We start from the raw sequence: 23,652 nt of genomic DNA on the forward strand, positions 1-23,652 counted from the left end.
TGTCTGCTTCTTACACTGCTTGTTATACCTGAAATACACAGTACTTGTTGCAGTCACCTTGAATAACTACATGTATGAGCTCTAGCAAAAGGACTGAAGAGATCTGGGAACCTTAAGCACTCCATGTATTTTAATGTGATCATGAGTATTAGTTTGAGCTGCAATAGGTTCTGCCCTGTATCTACAGCCTTCCTTCAGCAAAACCCTTCCTCCCCTTTTCCCCACCAAACATGTTACAGTCAAAAGAAAATTCTTAATCTGATATTATAAAATTGAAACAGAAAATTCAGAAAATGTTGCTTGAGTAAGAGCAAATAATTCCTGGATTACTGTAGTAATTTCTGCCATAAAGTTTGTTCAAAACAATCCTTAACACCTGCAGATGAAATATCAGCTTCTTAAAAATCAGCTTCTTCCTTTGACTTTTTCCATCTGTTGTCTCCCTATCAAGCCAAATAAACACGTCTCACTCTTTGCTGGGCCATCCAGTTGATGTAGGGAGGGAATCCACTGCTTTCAACACCTGGTGATGCAACTTCTATCCATGCCTTACCTGTAAGTCTCTGCTTTTCTCTGTGAAGGATTGACAGCCACTATGCTTTTCCAGCTGAATTATCAAACTCTTAAAGATCAACTTCGTTTTCCATTTGCCTTGGTCACGTCCCTTCTTAGCCACAGTGTGATGTTCTGGCTGGGTTACTATTGCCCCTGCTGGCAAAAGGGATAGGTGGAGCTCTAGGGAGCAGGGAAGTCGTAGCATATCCTGAGCTGGAAGGAACTCACTGGGATGATCAAAGCGCAGCTCCTGTACAGAACACCAAGAGTCACACCATGTGCATGAGAGCGTTGTCCAAACTCCTCTTGAAGTCTGTCAGGCTTGGTGCTATGACCACTTCCTGGGGAGCCTGTTCCAGTGCCCAGCCACCCTCTGGGTGAGGAACCTTTTGTGGATATCCAGCCTAAACCTTCCCTGACACAGCTTCAGGCTGTTCCCTCAAGTCCTGTCACTGGTCACCTAAGAGAATAGTTCAGTTCCTGCCCCCCTGCTTCTCCTTGTGAGGCAGTTGTAGACAAATCCTGGTTTAAAATATGAATCGTGAACTCGGGACCATGTTGTATTTATAGTAAAATCTAACCACATTTTATTCAAAGAATAGTAAGGTAATTTGAAGGAAGATTTCCACCTAGTGCTGCTCTCATTTGTGCTGCACTGAGGACAGCCCCATATGCATTCTAGAACACAGCAGCTGGTTTACAAAAGTGAAACACATGCAAACAGAATTAAGTGGAAAGTACACCAGTCACTCTGGAAAACAGACTCAAGCACTTCCCAGGCAACAGCATTAACTGCTGGTGCTGCTGCACTTCGTGGGTGCCAGCAGTTACCCATATGGAAAGCACCTCAAATTTGCTTTTAACTATAGCTTTCTTTATGCTTAGTAACATTTTGAAAGTCTCTTAGACAGGAGGATGACTCTACTGGAAGAAAAAAAAAAATAGCCTTTTCTTTATATACAAACTGACAAGACTGTAAAATCAATTAAAAACAGTTTTGAACATTTAATAAAAACTCATCCTAGAAATCCAACTTTTGGTCGTGAAGTCCCCAAATTCTCTTCTTCATCCAAAATCTTCTGAAGGGCTATGTGAAGTGACTTGCCTACTCTTTGTCCTGTCTGCAAAGCAAAGAAAGCAAAACAAACCTGAGGCATATGTTTATTTGCAGGAAGACAACTCTTACGGAACACTTCCTTTTGACAAATATTTTCCCTTTGATGATTCATATACACCAGCTGGTATCATAAAATATGCTTTTAATTTAGAAAAATAATGGTGGTGAAAGTTTCATTTTAACTTGATTAAGTTTTGGAAAAACATACACAGAAAGCCAGTGCTCTCATTCATCAGAGAAGCATTCCACAATCATTAATACCAGGTCTGTGCATCGCTGGCTCACCCAGGAATACAAATTAAATTCACATCAAGCACAAGCACACATTAAAATTAGCCAGCACACAGAGCATGAAGCAATATTCTAGCTGCCAGAGGACAAGAGGCACTGACCAGCAAAGCAGGCTACTAATAGAAAGTTCAGCAGACTCTTCTGAATGTGTTCAGAATCAGCAGAGTGAATTTAGGCCAGCTGAACACCCTGTCTTGTGGCCAGAGAACCCCAAAATGCACACTATTTGCACCACCAAGTCACTCTGTGGGCAGATCTTTCATATGATAAGGATAAGATCCTTCAATTCTGTCCTCTCCAAGGGCCTTAAAGGAGTTAACAGAATGTTTTCTTTACAGAAATAAACTCCAGCAGTGAAAACCCAACAGGATTAGCTCCAGCACTGACCGCTACTTGTCCCACATGCCCAAGTGTGCTGTGCAAGCTACAGGGCAGGGAGACATTGGGCAGTGGTGAAAAGAAGATCTTAAGGCAGTGGTGCTCACTGGAGCTTTCCCAGGGTCTCTCTAAATGACCTAAAATACTGACTGCAAACAGAAATAAAATGCCCACTTCCCCCTAGAGAGCCAAAGGCAGACTATATTAAAATCAGTTTATTGGCTCCTGATCTATGCAGGAGCTGACACAAAACTCTGTTTCACCTCCTGGTAACAATTACTATGCACAAACCTGAAAATAAGCTACATTTTTAACTGAAGAGCCAGGTGCCAGAATATGGCCAATGGTACCAAAGGAAATTTGGGAAGAGTTTTGATGCGTCAGGGTAGCTGTCAATCCCAGAGACCATGAGCCATGCTACATAAATGGGGGGGCACAAGAACTGTTACAGCTCTGCACTGGGACAAAGATCACTGCAGCAGTCCAGAGTCAAGAGGATAAACTTTCTTCTCCTCAAATGTAGGACAACATCACTCCCCCCAGGTTAAAGTGAGTGGGAACTGTGCAGAGCTTTGGTATTGACCCAACACTGTTGCCTCATATTCCTGTGTGCCTCTCTAGTGGATCGGATCATAAACTCAGTTAAAAAAAAAAAAAAAAAAGCCTTATGCTTTTGGTAGCTTCCCAAAACTTTCCCATGAAACTCCCTTCCTAAGAGATATGTCCTAGAATGTCTGTTCTCTACCAGTGAGGAAAAACTGAACATCCTCTGACCTTCAGCCAAATCATTCAGGAATAGAGGTGTCAGACACAGGTTACTCAGCTCCTCCACTGGCCATTCCCAGGCCTTTTTGTTTTTCTTGATATCCTAATCAGGATGTTAACTTTAAACAGATAATCTCTGACCTTACAGAAAACATCTTGGGTTCTTTTTTTGTGATCAGCTTTAGCTCTCACTCCTGCAGAGGAATTAGAGATAACACCTCTCTACCCAGGTAAGGGGGATGAAAGGCATGCTTGAATGCAAATAAAAAGCCCACTGGTACCACTGGGATAAGCACTCTGGACTGACATCGTGACGCAGTCAAGTGCCACATACTCAGTAATTCCCTCTTGAGACCAACTGTTGTCAAACTTGGCTCCAACGTCAGCATTCCTCACTAGAGCCATGCAGAAATTAGCCATCCCTTGTTTCTAGGAAACAGAGCCAGCTTGAACTATATAATTTTCATTCTGACTTTCAAGTTCAAAATCCATTTCTGTCTCATGCTCAAGGCCAAACTCAGGCATGAGAATTTACACTGGAGAACAGATTTAAGAAGAGCCTGAAGAAGGGTTTCAAATGGATCTTATATGAATGTGGACACTATCCAGATACTAGTATTTTTATGAAGTAGGGACAGATTGTAAACTCAATAAGGAAGCAAAGAAAAACAACAGTAAAATGAGAACAGTACATTTATCATAAAGCAAATGAGTTGTACTAGAACACCATGCACCACCAATTCCAAACACCATCTCTACTCTTATGGGGACTTTACCACGTTAGAAGTTTTGCTCTTTCATTCTTTAAAAGTCACAACAGAGGAGAGAACATGTTCTTTAAAAATACTCTTAAAGTTTCTCAGCTTAAGCTTTACTGTCTTACAGCTGTGAAGTACTTGCCTGAAACAAATGTAAGTACCACACATTTCAGGCATTGAGAAATGTAGACAGTGCCCACTCCCATTAGAATCTGTTTCCAAGGAACTGCCTGTGACCTTCAAAAAGTCCCTTGTGCACCAAACCAAAACACCAAGGTCTCTGCTCTAAAAGCCCTTACTGAAGCTTTCTGTACACTCAAGCTCCAGTTCATCCAGTATCATCCAAGACAGTCAACTGCTCAACATTCCTTACCTCCATCATTTCAAAAATACTCTCAGGATCCAGGCTACCTTTCCCCACCTTCTTCATAGAAGTGATGGCACCTTTACTGGTCACTGAAATAAGCAGGCTTGCCAAAGAACAGGCTTCTTCCTGAAGGGTAGCATCCACCACGTGCCTATATCCAATCTGCAAGTTAGTGACATAACAATGCATTAGTCTGCAGCTCTCAAAGCTCCCCCATTGAGAAATCAAACTGTGAATGGTGACTTTGTTACTTATCTACAGCCTCCCATCCTAAAATCATGTGGCCTTTGGAAATAGTCAGAGATTGACTTAAAAGCACAGGATTCAAACAGCTTCTGACCCCAAATGTACATAAACAACAGAGGTAAGATAAACATGTCACTTTTTCATACTGTTTTCCTTTCTACCATCCTCTTATATGTATGAAACGCCATATTCAACTTTTAAGTATAGACTTTGCTCCCCTCAACCTGAAAATTACACATCCCAAGACTCAGGTGAGCCCTCATTTCAGCAATGGCCCCTCTACTATTTATGCAAATTGCTTAAAAGAAATGCCAACGAAACTCTCAGGTGCCTAAGCCAATCCCTAACACTTAAAATGGAAAATGCAGCACCCATAAAATCAACTGTGTTAGCTATGTGCTATATATGGAAGACAAAAACCTGTTTGAATGGAAAGGGATGGTACTGCACCCATGAAAATGGAGTTCTGTTCTCAGCAATAAATACTCAGCACGTAACTCAGGCAGATCACACAACCTACACTCCTGAACACAGTGACCTTGGTTTAACATACTGAGATATCTGCTGCTCTGTATCTTAAGCAAGGAGCAGATGAAAAATAATAAACAACTCCTCTGCATGCAAGAAGTTGCATTTTCAGAATGCATCAAGTAGAAACCTACAAGTCAGAGGTGTAAAAAACGCCATTATGCAGTGAAAGTTCTTAATTAGGAGGCCAAAGACAAACAAATATATACACAGAGGACACTGCCCATTTCTGTAACTCTAATTTTATCTCTAGGGGAAAAAAATAAATGGCAGGTGAAATTAACAGGAACTGGAGTCTCTAGGCAGAAATGTGTCAGGCTTACTTTGCTTAGTGTGACAATACAGGGCACCTCATCTATGTTGAGTCGAATACAATCATAAGGGTCATCAGACAGCTCAATCTCTTTAGTGCCTTCTTCATCCTCCAGAACACGCACTTTGGGTATTCTGTGGAAACAAAAGGTGCAGAGTCATTGCCAGAACACACAACAAATACAGCTGTAATACAGTCACAACTCCAGAAAGTCCCTGTTCTTCTAAGTGAGGCAAAATGTTTAGCAGAACAGTACAGAACGTGATCAAAGGATTAACAACTCACTCCCCACTCCCCGAGACTACAAACAAAACACTGTAAGTGGGAAGATACTTAGGATAACATCATCCTATTTACATCATTCCAACAGTTAAAATGTGAGCTGTTCTTTACACTATTACATGGGGAGAAATTAGTTTGGAACTTACACAAATCAGTTCTGAACAATTCTTTGTATGCACCAGAATGTCACAGATGTACAGGAGACAAATTACCAAGACTGAATCCTTTTGTTCTGTGCTTCCCAACCTTGCAGATAAGAGTAAAGTTGTCAGCACTACATCAGTTGCATTGCTTGGCAAAGGTGTGACATTAGTAGCAAATACAAGTACTAAAGTTGATCAGGAAAGAATACCACCAGCTAAAGAGATTTGGCGTGAAGAGAAAAGGTGACATTAGTAAAATCCTTTCTCTAGCAGGATGAGAAGATTGGCAAGATACTCTACTGTTCTAAGGATAGGTATACAAGCAATATGTAACTTATCAGGAAGAAGTAGTGATGAAAAGCCAGGCAGAAATCCAAGAAATGCTTTCTTCTCAGTGGTGAATGATGAGCTCTCTCACTAATGAGCTAGACAGGCTCTTTACGGCTCCTTATCAGTTGTACATACATTTTATTTGTGATAGCCATCTAATGGAAGTTGTACAGGATGATTTAAGGCAGTTTCCTTAGCATAGTGAATAAAGTAATTTAAAATAATTTAGTAGAAGATGATATCTCAAGCTGCCAAGAGTGTCAGCGTCTTATACATCCTCATTTATCCAGGTGCCTCCTAGGATGGAATACTGACTTAGAGACTTGGCATTACTGGCCAATAAAACACACACAGAGCTCACCCACACTACTCTCTCTTTCACACATTTTCACATAAAAACAAAGTATTTCAAGATGTACAAGGACAGCTAACTTCAGTAACCACAATCTGGTTTTATGCTAGTGCTTTTGCAGTAGCATTGTGTTTTATAACTAGACTCTGGGGGTCACATTCTTTTATGCCCTCTGTAACAAATCTCTTCTTTTAAAAGAAGAGATATGGACTCATTTAATGAACATTTCCCCCCACCAGCACAAAGTGATTTTGACTGATCCTTGGAAGAGTATTTTAGTTATGTGGGGCTAGTACTTCAAAACAGCTAACCCTGCTCCAGTGACAACAAATTCCCTACAAGCACACTGGCCTGAGCCAACCCAAAACTAAGACTTTGAGTAAGCAGAACAATTGTGATGTGCACCATTTTCCAGAAATGAAACTCCAAATGTTTCAACTCATTAGAAATGCATCAAAGCCTATTTTCAAGTTTAAAATATTCCATTAGAAGTTGATGGAAGAAAGTCACAAAGTGACTAACCCTCAAGCTACACAGGACAATGGACAAGACTAGACAACAGCCCAGCACCTGACAGAGTAGTGTTTAAAAAACAAAGCAAGATTTTAAGAAAATCTGTGAGATTAAGCAATTTTTAACTCCAACATAAAATGGCTTTGAAACCAGAGCAGTGTTTGTCTGCAAGAAAAGTTGCCAGAATTAATATCTGAAAAATGCCTGCAAGGAGCTTTTTTGGCCAAGAACAGATGAGAGAGGTGTAAATTAGAAATATTGCAAAGGCAAAAAGATCAGACACAAGCATCACAGTTGCATAAAAAGGGGGTATATGGACACAAAAACTATGCAAAGTGAATGTAGCACACAGCTTCTCCAGAACACCGTCTATTTCCTCTCCCAGCTTGTGAATATTTATCTTAAAAACCAGCTGTACATGATTGCTTTGCAACTTTTATTTTTCTATTTTGATTCCTGCAACTAATCAGAGATCTGTACAGCAAGACTCAGTCCTGTAACAAACAGTGCTCTTTTCTTTGTGTGCAGATCCAGATTTCACAAATGCAGAACCAGTCCCACCCTTCCAAACAGGCATTGGTTCTGCCTCTACCCATGCTGTGCAGCAAAAACCTCAGTATCTGCAAGGCTGTTGTGTTATAAACGTTGTTGTTTTTGTAACTTGCCTATTTTCTGCAGCCTCGGGTTACAACTAGGCACATTCCACAGGACCAAATTTAATGTCCTGACACAGTAGCTAGCTGCACATTTTGCAATATCTACTTCCAGCATTAATAAATCCATCCTCAAACATCTGGCAGACATGGGTGAGAAGAAAGCCTGGTATCTGCTATCTTGTGCACATGATCTTGATGGTAGTTTTTAGAACTCAATGAACAACACAAAACTGTGCAGAGTTTTGTTTTAAATATTCCCCCTAAACCAGTTCTATTGTCATTGTTCCATGCCTGAAGGGGAGAGAACAAGTCAGGTCAGGCATTCAAAGGATTTAAATCCCCTAAGTCTTGAGCAAAATTCCTCAAGTTGTGATGTTGGATTTACTTTGCTCTAAAGCAAGATGGGTCCATAGATATTACAAAAATGATTAGAGCAAGATTTTACATTGAAGCTGAAGTTTTCAAATGCCTATCTGAATATCTAAAATTTTGTAGCTTCAAAGAAACAACAGCAGCTTGAGCTCCCTGCTCTTTGTTCCAGTGCTCTAGTCAAGGCTGGCAAAGATCTGAAAACACTTAGAACAAAAACTTGGCTGTAAGCAAAGTAGGAAAAGCAAGTAAGAGTCAAAGAGGGGACACGTTTAGAACACAGTTCAGAACACTTAATCTGAAGCAATCTTCAAACTGATATCTTTTTTTGTTTGGAGAATAATACTTCATAGCGAACAGGCAGCTACTCTTAAACAACCTTGTGTCAACCCAAAGAAAGCCCAGTAGCTACAAAGGGAAAGGGAGAGAAAAAAAGTGAATAAGGACAACAGGTTTTCACTTTGAATTTCACCTCTTGACTTTCTGAGCTTGTATGAGATGAGCTGTACTAGCACTCCCTGCTAAAATCAACAAGATAGGGTTTTCAAAGGTAAAAAATCAACAGGCAGTGTCTTACTGTACCACATTTTGAAATGATAATCAACTTCAACTGACTCATGATGTTTGCCCTCAGCCTAAAGATTGCATAAAGGACACAGCTGTCAGAGGAATAAAAATAAGTAAGAAACATTAAAATAATTACACCCTCCATCATGTTGTCCACGTTCTTTTATTCACTTATTTAATTCACTACTTTTAATATGATGGTCTCTCTTTAGTCTGGTTAAAGTAAGAAAAAAGACCTAGTTATCTTATAAATAAAGTATGAGCCGTGGATCTGCAAAACAACTCACATGGTAGTAACTGTTTTAACTGTATGATTTTTGCATCCTGGCAACTCACACACAGAAATACAGGCATTTCTTCTTTTTACTGTACTGCCAACTCCTTTGTGAGCAATTACATTTCTAAAAGTATTTCTTAATGTTATAAAAACAATTTACTGTTAAAAGTTACTGCTGAGAATTTGATTAACATGAGGAATTTCTCAGCAACACATACAATTTCTAGTCTCAGATGGATAAGTCTCCCCTTATCCCTTCTGAAGTGTTTAAACCTGATATACTCCCTGTCTTCAAAAGCTTATTTTCCTCTTTTTGCATGTACTTTTCCAGATCTAGTACTGTGCCTTGATTCCCTGTAAATAAGCCAGAACTACACTAGTGACTAGCAGATCTCTAATTAATGCTGAAGAACAATTTGAGGTCCACTTTTAAAACATTTATGCTTGTAGAAGTCTAGGTTTCAAACCTCTACCAGCTATTTTTACCATGTAAGTTTTCTAGCAAAGCTATTCACTAGGTTGTTTTTCTCAAGGGTGCTATAAAACTCTGTATTCCCTTTCACCTACAGATAAAGAAAATAATAACAGAAAAAACAGCAATGAGTCTTATTAAAAACACAGAGAGAAGACTTTCATCATTCATTCTAGTAGATTGTATTTTCCCGTTCTTTGAATTAAAATGCATGGAGCAAAGTTCTTTTAAAGACACATTGTTTTCCCCTCTCCACAATCTCTCACTACCACTTTTTTCCTCTTGGTTTTAAAAAGAACTCTAGGCTGACAGTTAATGAGAAAAAAATCAAAAGTGGAAAACCAGGGCTAATTACAATCAGTAGTCACACTGACAGAGGGCTTCTTATTCAGAAGCATCACATATCAGCAAATACTTCTTATTTCAAACCCACAAGGCATCAACACCAAGGACTCCAAATACTTGCAACAAAACCATATAGTCAACACTACTTTTGTGGATCTGGCTACAACAAAACTGATGCTGCGAACATGACTGTGCATAACATGCAATATGACACTTGATCATCAGAAACTGAATTAAAGTAACATTAGTTCATGGTACTTGCATGCAAATGAGTGCTTTGTATCTGAATGCAAGCTGTCTTGGGAACTTATTTAAATAATTAAGCATTAAAAATGTTTTGCTCACAGAGAATGTTTCTCTTCCACTTCCCAAACCACTTCTACCCACATGAAATAAGATCTGTGTTTTACCTTGTGTTAAAGAGAGCTGCCTTCACTGCAACAGAGATTGCATCAAAGATGTTCCCACCACATTCCAATAACTGGGGAGGAAAAGAAGAATCTCTTTAAAAGAAAATCAGGCTAATGTCTTTAAATGAAATCTTTATTTTATTTAAACCTACTTGAAAAGGAAGAAAATTAATTACCAGAACAGGTTTTTAAAAAACAAAGTTTCCTTTAAAGCCTATCTATGGAAAGAAACAGATAGGAAATTAAGATTTCAGCTAACTGTATTATACATGCAAAATAGAAGAGTTAATGCACTTCATAATAAAATTAATAATAAAATTTAATAATAGAAGCTGAAATGAAACCACCACTGTTCTTAATCTTCCTGTGCTAAGGTTTTGATCTAGACTATGGCCAGAATACCCTTTATAAACTCATCACATTAATTCTTTAGTGTTAAATTAAGCCAATCAATTTTCTATATTTCATTTCAAAGAAGAGCCTTTTAAAAAAAATATCAGATGGACAAAACCAACTGGGAGAATTGCTTTAACAGAAGAAACACACACTGTCACTGAGAACATGGTATGGAAAGCAAGTTATATAAGGTGTAGTTATGAAGGCACATCATGATTTATTCTCTTTATGGGAAAGAGTCATTGCCAGGTTTATCTCACAGCTGAAAGTGATCCAAGGAGAGCCTGATGTCAGAGTCTTGCAAATGAGTGTTATCAACAAGTGAAGTCTGTGGAGGGAGCCTAGCTCAGCTTCTTCCCGTGAAGACTGGGAGAACAGCAGTCAAAGGGAAAAGCAGCACTGCATACAAGGTAAAAAGGGAGGGCTCCCCATACCACTAATACCTTCTGCAGACTGCCAGGCAAGTCAGAGATGTGTCTGTCCATACCCTACTGTCACTTCTCTGAAAAGCCCAGCTCCCAGCTGCCAGTACTATTTCCTGGGGACACACACACACAGAGAGCAGGCATTTGGATCTACTTCAGCAAGAACATATGGATGCTTCTCTGTGACATCAATCTATGCTGAATGATGAGAGCAAAACATGTTTTGCAATCCTGATTTCACGGATCATTCTTCAAAATTTATTTTAAAATGAGATAAACTCCTGCACAGCGAGTAAATCATAAACCACATATTCTGTAAAGACAGGTACTTTTTATGAAGACAGACTGAATAGTGTAAAAAGAATGACAAAAAGTTGGGATGGAAAGCTAAATACCAAGGTGATCAGATTATTTCTTTGCAAGCAGCTGCTGGATACAGAGAGGTTAACTTGCCCCTTTCAGTCGTTATTAGATTTTACTTGATAACACAATAAGCCCCACAATATCTGTGTTATTAAAACACAATAATGGGATGTGCCTGCACTGTTGCTAGGCTTGTGTTCAGGCTGCTGTTCTAAAGCCTTATCTGTACTACAGTGGCTCCTAGAGGCAAGGAACACTGCCTGCACAGAGCATGGTGCAACAATTCCTCCACAAAGAAAGGAACACTTTTCTCAGCTGAAGCGCCTTGTACTGACATCCCCTCCATTTATTTAATTATTTTCAGGACTAAGAAAGTCTGCACAACTGTGAGTTATGGGAAGCAGAGGGGTCTTCTCTGCTTTTAATTTACTGATATGCAAGTGAAAAAGTTATGGGAAAGAAAAGATAACACATTATTGACCTAACCTTATTCAGAGAAGATTTTCCTCTAAAAGTAGATTCCTAGCTTCTTTTTAATCAGACTGGGGGCAGGGGAGGGGAAAATAGAAAAGATGAGGAAATCCTGGAAGGTGCTCAGTAGTGAACTGCAAAAATTTCTAGAGAAACTAATGCACCCTGTCCTCCTGACACAATCTACTGTGACTGAATAGGGAATGATAAGAGATTGCACACTTTGATTCTCCTTGCTTAGCCCAGCAGGCTGCTGAGGCAAATGATGGGGAGAAGGTTATACATATCTATCAAAACTCACTCAAAAATGCCTAAAAGCTTCTTATTTCTGACATCAATAGCTTGCTTAGAAAAGGAAGAAATTGAAGGAAACACAGAGAGGGTGAGAACAGGCCTTTGTGGAACTCCATGTTGATAAGCTACTATTTGGAAGTGGACGCCTTCCATTAAAAAAGAATGTATATTCTCTGAAAGGTCAAGGTATATAGTCTCCACGTTTGACACATCTATCTCAATTTGCCTGCATCTGTGGTGTGCAAGGCTGAAGTTATTTTTTCCACTCTGATTCTACAGAATTATAGCATTTCCCAAGTACACTGACCACTAGAAAATATTTGAGAAATGTTTTTAATTGACAAAGCTTTTGCATGACTGCAAAACACACTATTTTCTCTTTTGAGGCAGCATGTGTCAAATTTTGTTTACACACAGGAGCTGAATATAGGTGTTGCAATCAAACTGCACATGGCTAAATTGTGTAGGAATGGAGTATTTCCAGGCTCATAACATTCTTTCTGATCTTTGTCTTTTGGAATGAAAGACTTCCAGACAAGTACCTTCACACCTGACTGCAAGGTACCAGTATTTTCAGCTTTATGACAGATTTGAGGTTTATTTTCCCTCCAATTTAACTATGCAATGTAAAGAATTTCCAGGAATTCTGAAGGAAAATATCACCCAAAGGACTCTCTATGAGTGTTGCTTTTATATTCAGAATCTGTCTCCCTCAAATAATGAATAATATGAGTTGCTCCTTTTATTAGCCCAAGTGTCATCCTTAAACCACACTCTATAAAAAGTAGAATTCTATAGGAATGATTCAGCAACAGCAGCTTCAGAAAAATCTGTAGGTGTCAAGCACCTACACTATCACATGTAATATGATCACATGCTATCACATGTCTACTGTTTTGAAAAGGAAATATTACAAGTATGTCCAAAAAGTGAAAATACAGAGGAAAAAAAAAAAAGGTGGGGGTAGAACAGAGTAAGAGAGAAATATTAACAGTATCTTGTTCTAACTGTACCAACTGCTCTTCAATAGCTCACCCACAAAATCCCTGCAGAATAAATATAACATCAAAAAGACTCATCAAATTTAGAGTTGTAATTATGAACCTGCAACAGATTCTTATTGGCACTGTAAAAAGAGGTAAATGTAAAATTCCTCAGATAACACAGTGATGCCTTGATGCCCTGATGTTCATAATTCTGATACAATTAATAGCATGAAAACACGGAGGCTATTTTTCTCTGTAACTGTGGGCAATCAACAAATCTGTTCAGGAAGAATCAGATAATGACCAGCTATATCTCAAACAAAAGCTATACAGAACAGTGTGTGTGTCTGTATATATAAATATATATACAGAGAGAGAGAAAGAGAGAGAAGCAGACTGCTTTATGAAAGCCTTTGTTTATGCAGTGCCTATGCAATGTTAAGCAGCATGTTGCTTAAATAAGCACTGCATTTAATATTCTGTACCTCCGCTTGTAATTACCTAGTAACTAAAGGCCCCAGTGTGATTTCTCAGAACTAACACTTCATTCTCCATTAAACCTTGCCAAGCTGCAATAAGCCAGTGACTTGGGCTGTTAAAGCACTCAGCAGAGGTACATATTCCATCATTTTGTAGCTGGACTGTTGTACCATATCTACTATAATTAGGCTAATACTATTGCTTTTTCAATACCTAGTGAACTAATTTTCACATTTATTTAGGTCTTAGTCTAAATGTTACTGTATTGTTCAGCATACCCCTGTATTTAATTTTCTGGCTGTACAGCTTAACATTTTGCACATTATTTCATAGACCCTAATGGATTCCTGTAATATCCCTTAACATATTTTTACTTCCAAATTTGATAAAGAGAAACTCAACTTTGGACCAATAAGAATTGGAAATAACGTTTAGGAGAGTCTGACTTGCAAACTTCTATTGAAATTCCCATGACAGAGTGCTTTAAATGCAGCATATTTGGAAATTGAGCTGCTGCATGCATCAGATTTTTACACATAAAATTCAGTGTCCATTATTGTCATGGGAACAAATATTCAGTTTATCCTCTACATTTAATACACATACACAACTTTAATCAAAAAGCACCTCAGCTAAACGTAGCTTTTACCAAAAAAGTTTCTATTTTACTTCACTTAATTAATAGTGGTAAGAGTACAAAGAACCAGACAGATGGACAGTTCTGTTAGGGCTAACATACACCCTTGATAATTTACATTTACTTGAACAATGCATTTGCTGTCACATCTAGCTTGTAAAAAAAGTTTACCCTTCTTTGGTGGCAATTTCCTTGTCAGTATAAGATCACCAATTTTTATCTGAGACACATTCAGAGTACTCAATGTTTTATTAGTTCTGCAGTAGAACACCAGCATCAAGAAGAGCAGAAAAGGAGCAAGCTGAAATTAGTGATTAACTACCATAAGTAGATAGAAAAGTGCCATCCATGCTGTGATACATTATATCACATAATGAGAAGCTTTTTTTAAACAAAGAAATACAGAAGGTTATGCTAAGTCAGTCTCTGCCTTGGAAACATTTTGCTGAATGTTAGTTTTCATTTCTGTACTTACCAATACATCCACATAGAGAACCCAGCAGTGCTCTTTGGGATTAATACAAAGGGATTTCAAGTCTACGCTGTTCTCGCAGCTGAATACTCTGTATAGTGTATTTGCTATATCTGTGCCAAGTTCTTCTCCTCCCCGGCCTTCCAACTCAGGAGAATTTGAAGAACTAGATAAAGAAAGAAAAGAATACTTTCACTTGTGAAGCAGCAAATACCCAAAGAATATTTCTTAAATATAAAGCATTAAAAATATCTAAGGATTTATTTGTACAAGAATAAGCATCCAATCTGAAAAGGAATTATTTCCATTTTGCATAAGAGAAGGTTTTGATGCAGATAATATTCTGACATTTTGTTACAAATACTAACTAAATCCCACTACTGTCTTCAGTTCCCCAGTTATAATTAAAGTAAAATTTGGTGAATTCTCTCAGAGATTATTTCTTAAGCACAGTCAACTTCTATCACCTCAACTCTTAAAAAAAAAAAGGGGGACATCTGTATTAAGTTCACAACAGCTACCAAGACAGCCTAGTGAGAGTTGAATGTTCAATTATAAAGAGACTGGCTAAGAAGATATGATGATATGACAAGTAGAATACTAATTTCTTTTAAGTAACATGACTGCCTGACCTTAATTGGTAATTTTTTTACTGAGTGTATTGTCTGCTATCAAGCCCCTCAAAGAAAGCATGCCATTTCTCTCTACAGCTCTTGGAGAACAGCAGCTAAACAACATTTTTTCCTGAAGGGATCTGACAAAGTGTGTGGTCTTCACTTGCCTGATTCCAAAGTAACAAACTATTTATGAGCAGTCATGCAAGAAAGTCCTTGGGTGCTGGGGCCTGCTACACAGCTAAAAACTTCTAACAATAAAAGAAAACAAGCCTACAAAAAAACCTCCTTAAAACAAAAAACAAACAAAAAGAAAAGCCAAACCAACCAACCAAACAAAAAAACCCACAAACAAAAGCCAAACCAAACTAACCAAACAAAACCCACCCCACACCTAACAAAAAATGCCTTGCCTCCAAAGAACAATCAGATAGAGCATAAATGTCCAGAGATGCATATACAGCAAAACAATGAGCAAATTTTCCAAGCCCAGCCTCTGGCTTATAGAGAGGGCAAAAATATTCTCAAGCTGTGGTCCTACAGCAGCATTGCAAATCTAGTTTTAAAATAAACCAGTCAGACCTCCACCAAATAAATTTCTCATTAGAGAACACATCAAAAGAAGTGGTTACACAGAAGTAGTTTTGGTCTGTTCAAAATCTGTAATGGCCACGCCAGGTATTCTCCTGGTGAGGCACATCACAGGGCAAATTTCTCATGTATGTTTTGTGTCTATATGATGATACAAAACACCAGAACACAAAAATACAGCAGAAAACTAAGTCTTGGAATATAACCCCTTCACTTTTAAAAAAAACTCCCAACAACTAAAGATTCACATTATCAAGGTGTGACTTAAACCATCAAGTGAGCTGTGCCAATAATACTGCAGAATCTATAAGCTTACATATAATTATCTACTGTAATCCTTACCTCACAGTAACTCTCCCAACTTGTTGTTTTGCAGAGTTGATGAAAACTCAGAATGCCAGGAAGAACTACTGGATTTTACAGAAGTTATTTACTGCTACTAGAAACAGATAGCACTATACATGGTTAAAAATACGAAGAAACGTTACTGCCTATTAAGCACCGATCTACACTTCCAAACTATATTTGCCACATGAATAAGTGTGGCACACAGTATTATTCAGGGTTATTAGACACCAATTTTATGAGATAGGATCTGATCTAAGTAAAACTCAGTGCTGAGTCACATCTTCAGGTTGTATTAAACAAGCACTTATCCATGGAAGCAGCTTTTATGCAAGTTAACAAGATCGTTCGGTTTAAGCCATTCTGTTTAAGCCATAGTTATGCAAGCATTATGATCCCTATGGCAAATTGCAAGAATTATGCAAACTTCAATCTATGCCTCAGAATTAGTTCTAAACCCAAAGTTTTATCAAATGCTGTATTTTTGATTATGAGTGGATGCTTTCTTTGACAGTGAGTAGAAAGAAGCTAAGACTCAATTGGAATATCACTGTACATTCCACTGCATCTTAATACCATTATCATTTTAACACTTCATTTCCTTGCAATCAAAATGAAATAAAGAAGCAAGGCTGGAAGGATATTATTGTAACTATTTGGTAAATACTGCCACCTAATGCCTACAGACTATTGCAGTAACTTATACTGAGCAAAATTTGGAAAGAGGCTGTCGTAACAGACTAGAAATGACAAAAAACCTGGCTTACGGAGCATAGAAAGAACTTAGTAGGGGTACAGAATTTCTATGCCCAAGCAGCATGTAACTTTCAAGACTATCAAAATCATTTCAGTGTCACATTGCCCAACAATCTGAGATTCTTTTTAAAGCATAATGATGCTGCTATCACTCTATTCAGATATCTACTGAATTTCAAAACTCCTCCTGTTGCCAGTCAAAATCTTTCTGTTGCAACAGTTAAACATTTCTCACTTATTGCTCAGGACATTAATACACTGTAATCTACAGATGCTCAGATCTGGACAAATACATTCCTTGCTTCCCTAATTCCACAAACAAAATCTGATGCATTCAAGGAATTCAGATGTCTGCTTTTCTTCTTGTTTCTATTTCTTACAGTTTGAAAGTGATAAATCAGAGCAGCCAGAAAACTCACACGTCATACAAGCAGACATAGCAGTCTTTCAGCACCAAGGGCCAGGATGAATGTCTTCTCCAGTAATGAAAGGCAGTAAGAATACCACACATATTAGGACACAGACTTGTTTTATGATAATTAATTTCTAGGATCACAAACCAGTGCCCCAAAAGTCATCCCCTCCAGAGATTCACATTAAAGTCTGTATCAAAATGGGACTAAGCGTGCTTCTCAGATTTCAGGTAAAGGACTCAGGGCAGAATAAAGAGAAGTTTGGAGCAGAGAATTATACACATGATCCACCAAATTATTATTTTCATCAGTAAAAGAAACCATGAAAGTTTTGGAAAATGAGCATTTTAAGATAGTAATCACTGCAGTCTGAGTTTTTATTATTAGCTTCAACAACATAAAAGCCAAATAGAACACACAGGAACTTCACCAGAAGATTCAGGGTATGGAATTCTGCTCAGTTACTACCACCCAGTGGCAGTCTGGCAAAGCACCAGGGTACTGACAGCAGCTCATTCCCCTTGACAGAGGAAGCTGCCTCGACTTTTTGTCTTTTGTGTCTTTCTGGAAGCTAAAGAACTTTAGCTTGTGGCACCTTTCCCCGTGCCACAAGCATGTGACAAGTGACTACAATCCTCTAAAGTTCAGGCCCTTGGATCCTGTTGTCACAGAAATTAAAGATTACTTATTTCCTGAACTGACTAAATCCAACTGCCAAAGATTGATGCACATCTTCCTCCCATCCCATGAAGCAGAGATTAACAGAGAGTACAACTAAACGTTAATCTAATGAGCTGAAGTTTTTCTAATATCTATTTCCATACACAAGTATCACAGAATTGCCACATGTCCACAGACCACTTTCTTTAGGAATTAAATCTCCCTGCTGTCAGTGGACCTTCTTCATAGAGAGACAACCAGAAAAAAACCCCAAAACTATAAACATGTACCATTTAAGGCACTTCATACGTGAGTTCTAACAGCAGGACCACACTCAAGATCATCTTCCCATCTGATATTTTTTGAACAGCAATTGTACACAAACTATCAATTCACAGGTGAGTGCTTTCCTTTAAAGCATAAGTTTCCACGGTTAACTAGAACATACTGATGTACAGTCTTAGATAAGGCTGCATAATGTGACATACCAGTGTTTAGGCAGATATAGACAAGTAGGTGAGAAAGATTATCAGATATACACTTAGTAGCTCTCATACCTTAGCTTTAACAATGGTATATTGGTTTAATGTCAGAGTAGCAACATTTTTTTTGCTTTTAATAAAAATGAAAAGAGATGCCACATGCAAGGCAGCCAACTTAACAATGCCAAGGCTTTTATGAGAGGTCCCCAAAGCAATTTAAATCATAAGAAAAGTTTTAGGTAAGTCTGCAAGACATGGATACTGTAGTCTCAGGCTGCAGACAATTTAGACTAGCACTGAGATGTCCCTGTGCTATCTCAGAGCAACCTGAAAACAAGAGTTCTCAGTCTGCTTCTAGCTTCTTCCATAATTCAGACACTGTCAAGACTGTAAGGATAAACAGCAGTCCATTTGTAGCAAAATGCATGAAATCTTATTAAAAACAAACATCCTTTTAGCTAATGAAACATGGATTCACTCATAAATATATAACTAAAATTTCTAATTAGTTTTTGTATCTGAAATTTACACAGAGGGTTTTTTTTTTTTTGAAGTTTTGTACTAAACACACTTCAATCTTTTTCCATTGCTTTCACAAAGTAAGCAAACCTTTAAGTACAGTTAAAGTACAGTCTGTAATTGTCCATTCTTTTCTTTTAACTTATTCTTTTTGAAAGAGATTTTCTCTATTTTATCATGGTAAAACAAACAGCTAGACATTTTAGTCATGAAGTCTGGTTCCAAGTGTGTGTACTTGAACCATTACCCTATTCCAGCTGCAGTGATGCTATGCAATTTGGGACTGTTTTATTTAACCTTTTTTCATTCCTTAACGCCTGCAGATTTCTTCTTTTGGGTTAGCAGGACCAGCAGAAAATTTCTCAACATTCACTGCTACTGGAACAGTAAAATAACTTGCTTCTATTACTCAAACCCCTAGAGCAGGTTAGTGGAATGAAGACATAAACTTCTGAAGAATGGCAAGACCTGATTAGTCATTTATTCCAAATATTAGATCTATTTAATTCTTTTCTAGTATACTAACCAGTCAACAAAAAATTCCAAGTAGCCTTCATCTGGTTTCTCCAACTTCGGTGTCCCCATTTCAGCTTTTATGCCTACCAAGATATCAGTTTCTCCCTATTAAAACAAAGACACATCACACAACTGGATTTATAAGTACAGAACTATTTGTTTAATTTAAATATCTATGGTTAGCTGACATTTCTACCTTTCAATTATCGGATCATTCTAGCAGCATGAACTAAAAATAACATTTTCTGTAAAAAAAATGCTTTAGAAGGACAATATTAAGTATAAGAAGATTCTTCAAGCAATTACCATACATATTACCTTTCTCTAGGTTAAAAAGACTCTTAATATCCAAGACTACTTCTGTCATTTTGGTTCTGTAAACAGCTCTTTCTGCAGAACCTTCATAATGGTGTACAGTACATTTATCTTCTTCAGTCAACAGGTCAGAAATAGTTTTGCTTCATTTTAAAGGAATAGAAATTTTTGCCTCTCCCAGAAACTAGGCACAATAGTGACTTTTGTTTTCAAGATTAAATGTTAGATTAGTTCAGACTGAAGGCTCTCAAGGCAATTTACAGTAAATCCAGCTCAAGCCAGCCTGAACTAATTATACATCCTGCCATTATTTCCATATCCCATAGTTTCAGTTACTGCTATACACATACGTGCTATTGCACACACAAACCTATCTACAAATAGCATCGGATTAACTAGTGACATGAACAAGCAATTTCATCAGCAAGGTGATAAAAATCATCATCCCTAAGAAATTTACCTACCAGCTTTACTCTTGCAGATCCACTTGTGTTTGATACAACATCTGTTTCTACTTCTGCACATCTGTAGTCTTCACAGCCTCGACCGTCTACACGAAGGTCTTCCTAAGTATGACAACCAATATATTGCTAAGGGAATCAGTAATGAAAATAAAAACAAAACAAACAAACAAAAAAACCCCACCACAAACCAAAAAACTGTGACTTTAAACTTTCCTTCTCCTATACCAAATGCAGCAGCAAAAAGGATATAAAAGCAACAGCTTGTAGTTTCACCATGGAATACAAAAGAACCAACTATAGTTTTTCATTTATATCTCATTTACGTAGAGCTTGGAACAAGCAGTCTGCAGGCAGACATGAACTGCACCAAGTCCCTCTAATTCCCAAAAGAAAGTTTCAGATTTCAAAACTGTAAAGGTCTTGGCTTTAAGTGGTACTTTACCTAACACAACCCAGCTCTTTCCTGGGATAGACAAATTCTGTACTTTTACATCAGTAATTAGGACCCCAGCAGACAAAAATAATACACCAGCCTTCCAAATACTTTCATCCATTTGTATTCCACAAACAGGCAATATACATCCTCTGATAGCTTGTTCCCATAAAACCAGGTTGTTTTTCAGTAAATTTCAGTAAAAATACAATTCCTTTATCTTTGGGGCTTCTCCTTAAGCACCTTTCACTCTTCTTCCTTTGTCCAGTCATGTTCCTTTGCTAAGTTACAGGCTAAAACTTTATCCAATGGCAATAACTTGAGGAAGAGCAAGGAAAGAGGAGCAAACGGGGACAGAAGGATATTAAGCTCTTAGAGAGCATCCAAAGGAGGGCAATGAAGATGGTGAAGGGCCTTGAGGGGAAGTCGTTTGAAGAGATGCTGAGGTCACTTGGTCTGTACAGCCTGGAGGAGACTGAGGGGAGACCTCACTGCACTATACGACTCCTCAAGAGAGGAAGAGGACGGGCAGGCACTGATCTCTATGACAAGACCCGAGGGAATGGCCTGAAGTTGTGTCAGGGGAGGCATAGGGGAGGCATAGGTTGGACATCGGGAAAAGGTTTTTGACCCTTAGGGTGGTTGGGCACTGGAAAAGGCTCTCCAGGGAAGTGGTCACAACACCAATCTCGACAGAGCTCAAGAAGCTTTTGGACAATGCTCTTAAGCACGTGGGGTGACTCTTGGGGTGCTCTGTACAGGCCAGGAGTGGGCGAACCTTGTGGCTTCCTTCCAAGTCAGCATATTATGTGATTCTGTGAAAACAAATCCCCGTCCCGCTCTCAGCCTGCTTCCCGTTCCGATGCTCGGTGTGCTGCGATGATCACTACTCCAGAGGTTCGCCACCAGACACAGCGGGGGAGGGCTTCCTCCTTCCTTCCGTCCTCCCTCCCTCCCCTCTCTCCTCCCCAGCCTAACTCGCTCCCGGCGCCCGCCCCCGGTACCTGCACGCCGTGCACGATGTAGAGCTTCTCGGCCTCGCTGAGAACCACAGACGCCATTCCCGCCGCCTCCCGCCCGCACATGCGCAGTGCCCCGCTTCCTCCCTCCCTTCCTGCCGGCCCGCCCGCCGCGGCGGGGAAGCTGCCGGCTATCCAGAGCCGGTGTCCTTCCCGCACAGCCGGCACCGGCCCCTCACAGCGAGGGCTCCCCTTGCCTGGTGGCAAAGCGGCGGGTGCAGCCGGGAAGCCACAGAAGCCTTTCACGTACCGCTGTGGACGCGGTACGCACTGGGCACCCCGCATCCCGGAAAACGTCCCGTCCAAGAAGCTGACCCTCGTGGTAAAAACAAAGCTCCCGCTATCTGCCAAAAGCTGCTCCAGGAGGCTGTGGAAGTATCCCGGTGCACAGAAATGGATCGTGTAGTCATAGTTCTCTGCGTTTCCTCATTTTCCTTGCGGAGTTTTTAACCTCAGAAAGGTCCAAGCGAGGTGCGGTGCGCGGGGAAGGCTGGTGCGGGAGCAGGGAGGAAACCAAATTTTTAGGAGATTCTCTTGGTCCTGTGCCAGATATTGCTGGGAAAGTGGCGTGGGAAATGTGATTAAAAACTCGCACTATATATTAAAACAATAATTAAGGGTTGGGTTTTTTTGACAGCCTTAATTGAAAGTTTCATAACAGTCATTAAATGTAAGTTTGCATGCTTTTTTGCACAGCTTCTGTGTGATAATTTTCAGAGTATTTTAAAAGATGCTATCTTCACTTCACGCTGATGCTTGCTTGGCTAAAAATGATCCATGGCTCCCAAGGATTACTCAGCTCACTGCCAGAGTTTATCCACCTTTCCACAACTCCTTGTTCAATCAAATGTACAAAGCATTCCTGTGCCTACTTGAGCAGGTGGCATGATGCAGAGGGAGCAAACTTCAAGAGCGACGGATGGTTTTGGAAGTTTTAGCTTGGTCTGGTCCCATTGGCAGGCTGCTTATCAATCAGCAGTTGGGGCAGAGTGGATGCATTTTTTGGGACTCTTACCTGCCACATTTCTGCACACTAGGGTTGTATGGGGATTGCTTACTGCTTCTTGGTGGGGACAGCCAGCGTGGAGCCTGGCAGAGCTGGGAGCTTGGGTAGCTTGTCCTCCCCACTCACCCTAGGGAGTTGAGCAGGGCCAGGTCTCCTTGCTGGCCCACAGGAGTGCCAGACAAAGGCAGTGCCCACGCATGAAAGGCCCTGGTTTGTATGTTCTCTCTAAAAGAGCATCTGCCAGTGCTGCTGTCCAGCACAGACTAACCCTTCATTTGACTTGCAGTGCGATACTTGTATCCTCACATTGCATGGTGTGAACCAAACAACAAGTAAGAAGAAATCAGAAACTCTCTGAAGATGTGAGTGAATTCTTGATCTGAAGCAGTGTTAATGCAGATGGACCCTATGGTTTCCACTGAGAGCACAGGGAGTTGACATTCTGGCTCTCATCTTCCTGACTGTCATGGCTTAGCCCACAGCAGCTAACAGTTACAATTGCCAGGAAAGTGTGTTAATTTTTTTCCCACTTCTGCACCCCCCCCAGCTTGGAGTCTACCTAATGTTAGTCAAATTCTTGCATAGTCCAGAGGCTCAGCTAGCAAATCTTGTTCACATGCAAACAGCAGGTTTTTTTTAAGGTGGGAGGAGCCCAGGTTTGGCTCGTTTTTCCTCAGGAAGGGCAGAAGGCAACCTCTTGCCCTAAAGAGCACTTCTGAGGACATTCAAATTCCTGCACAAGGCAGGAGTGAAGCTTATCATACAAGAAAGGATGCTACTTGTTTCTTGGGTTTGTTGGGGTTTGTATGTTGGGGTTTTTTTTTAACAAAGGCAAAGCAGGATCTTTCAACTTCATTATGATAAATGAATGATGTATCTTGGCCCATGTCATAGTTTGACACTGGCTAAACACCAGGCACCCATGAAAGCTGTTTGCTGATCTTCTCTTGCTCTCAGCTGG

The 23,652-nt window shown here is 39.5% G+C and overlaps 1 protein-coding gene across 1 annotated transcript; it reads right to left on the minus strand.

Moving 5' to 3' along the window:
- Positions 1-1,536: 1,536 nt before the first annotated feature.
- EXOSC7 (exosome component 7) lies at positions 1,537-21,736 on the minus strand. Its single transcript, XM_084221413.1, has 8 exons — positions 21,671-21,736; positions 20,234-20,335; positions 19,465-19,559; positions 14,562-14,724; positions 10,035-10,105; positions 5,329-5,452; positions 4,238-4,393; positions 1,537-1,676 (listed from the first exon to the last, which is right to left on the minus strand). Exons 1-8 carry the CDS (start codon positions 21,725-21,727, stop codon positions 1,572-1,574), a joined length of 873 nt encoding a protein of 290 aa, XP_084077539.1. The 5' UTR covers positions 21,728-21,736; the 3' UTR covers positions 1,537-1,571.
- Positions 21,737-23,652: the final 1,916 nt, after the last annotated feature.

This window comes from Fringilla coelebs (genome assembly GCF_963513975.1).
Source record: "Fringilla coelebs genome assembly, chromosome: 1".
Taxonomy (NCBI): Eukaryota; Metazoa; Chordata; class Aves; order Passeriformes; family Fringillidae; genus Fringilla; species Fringilla coelebs.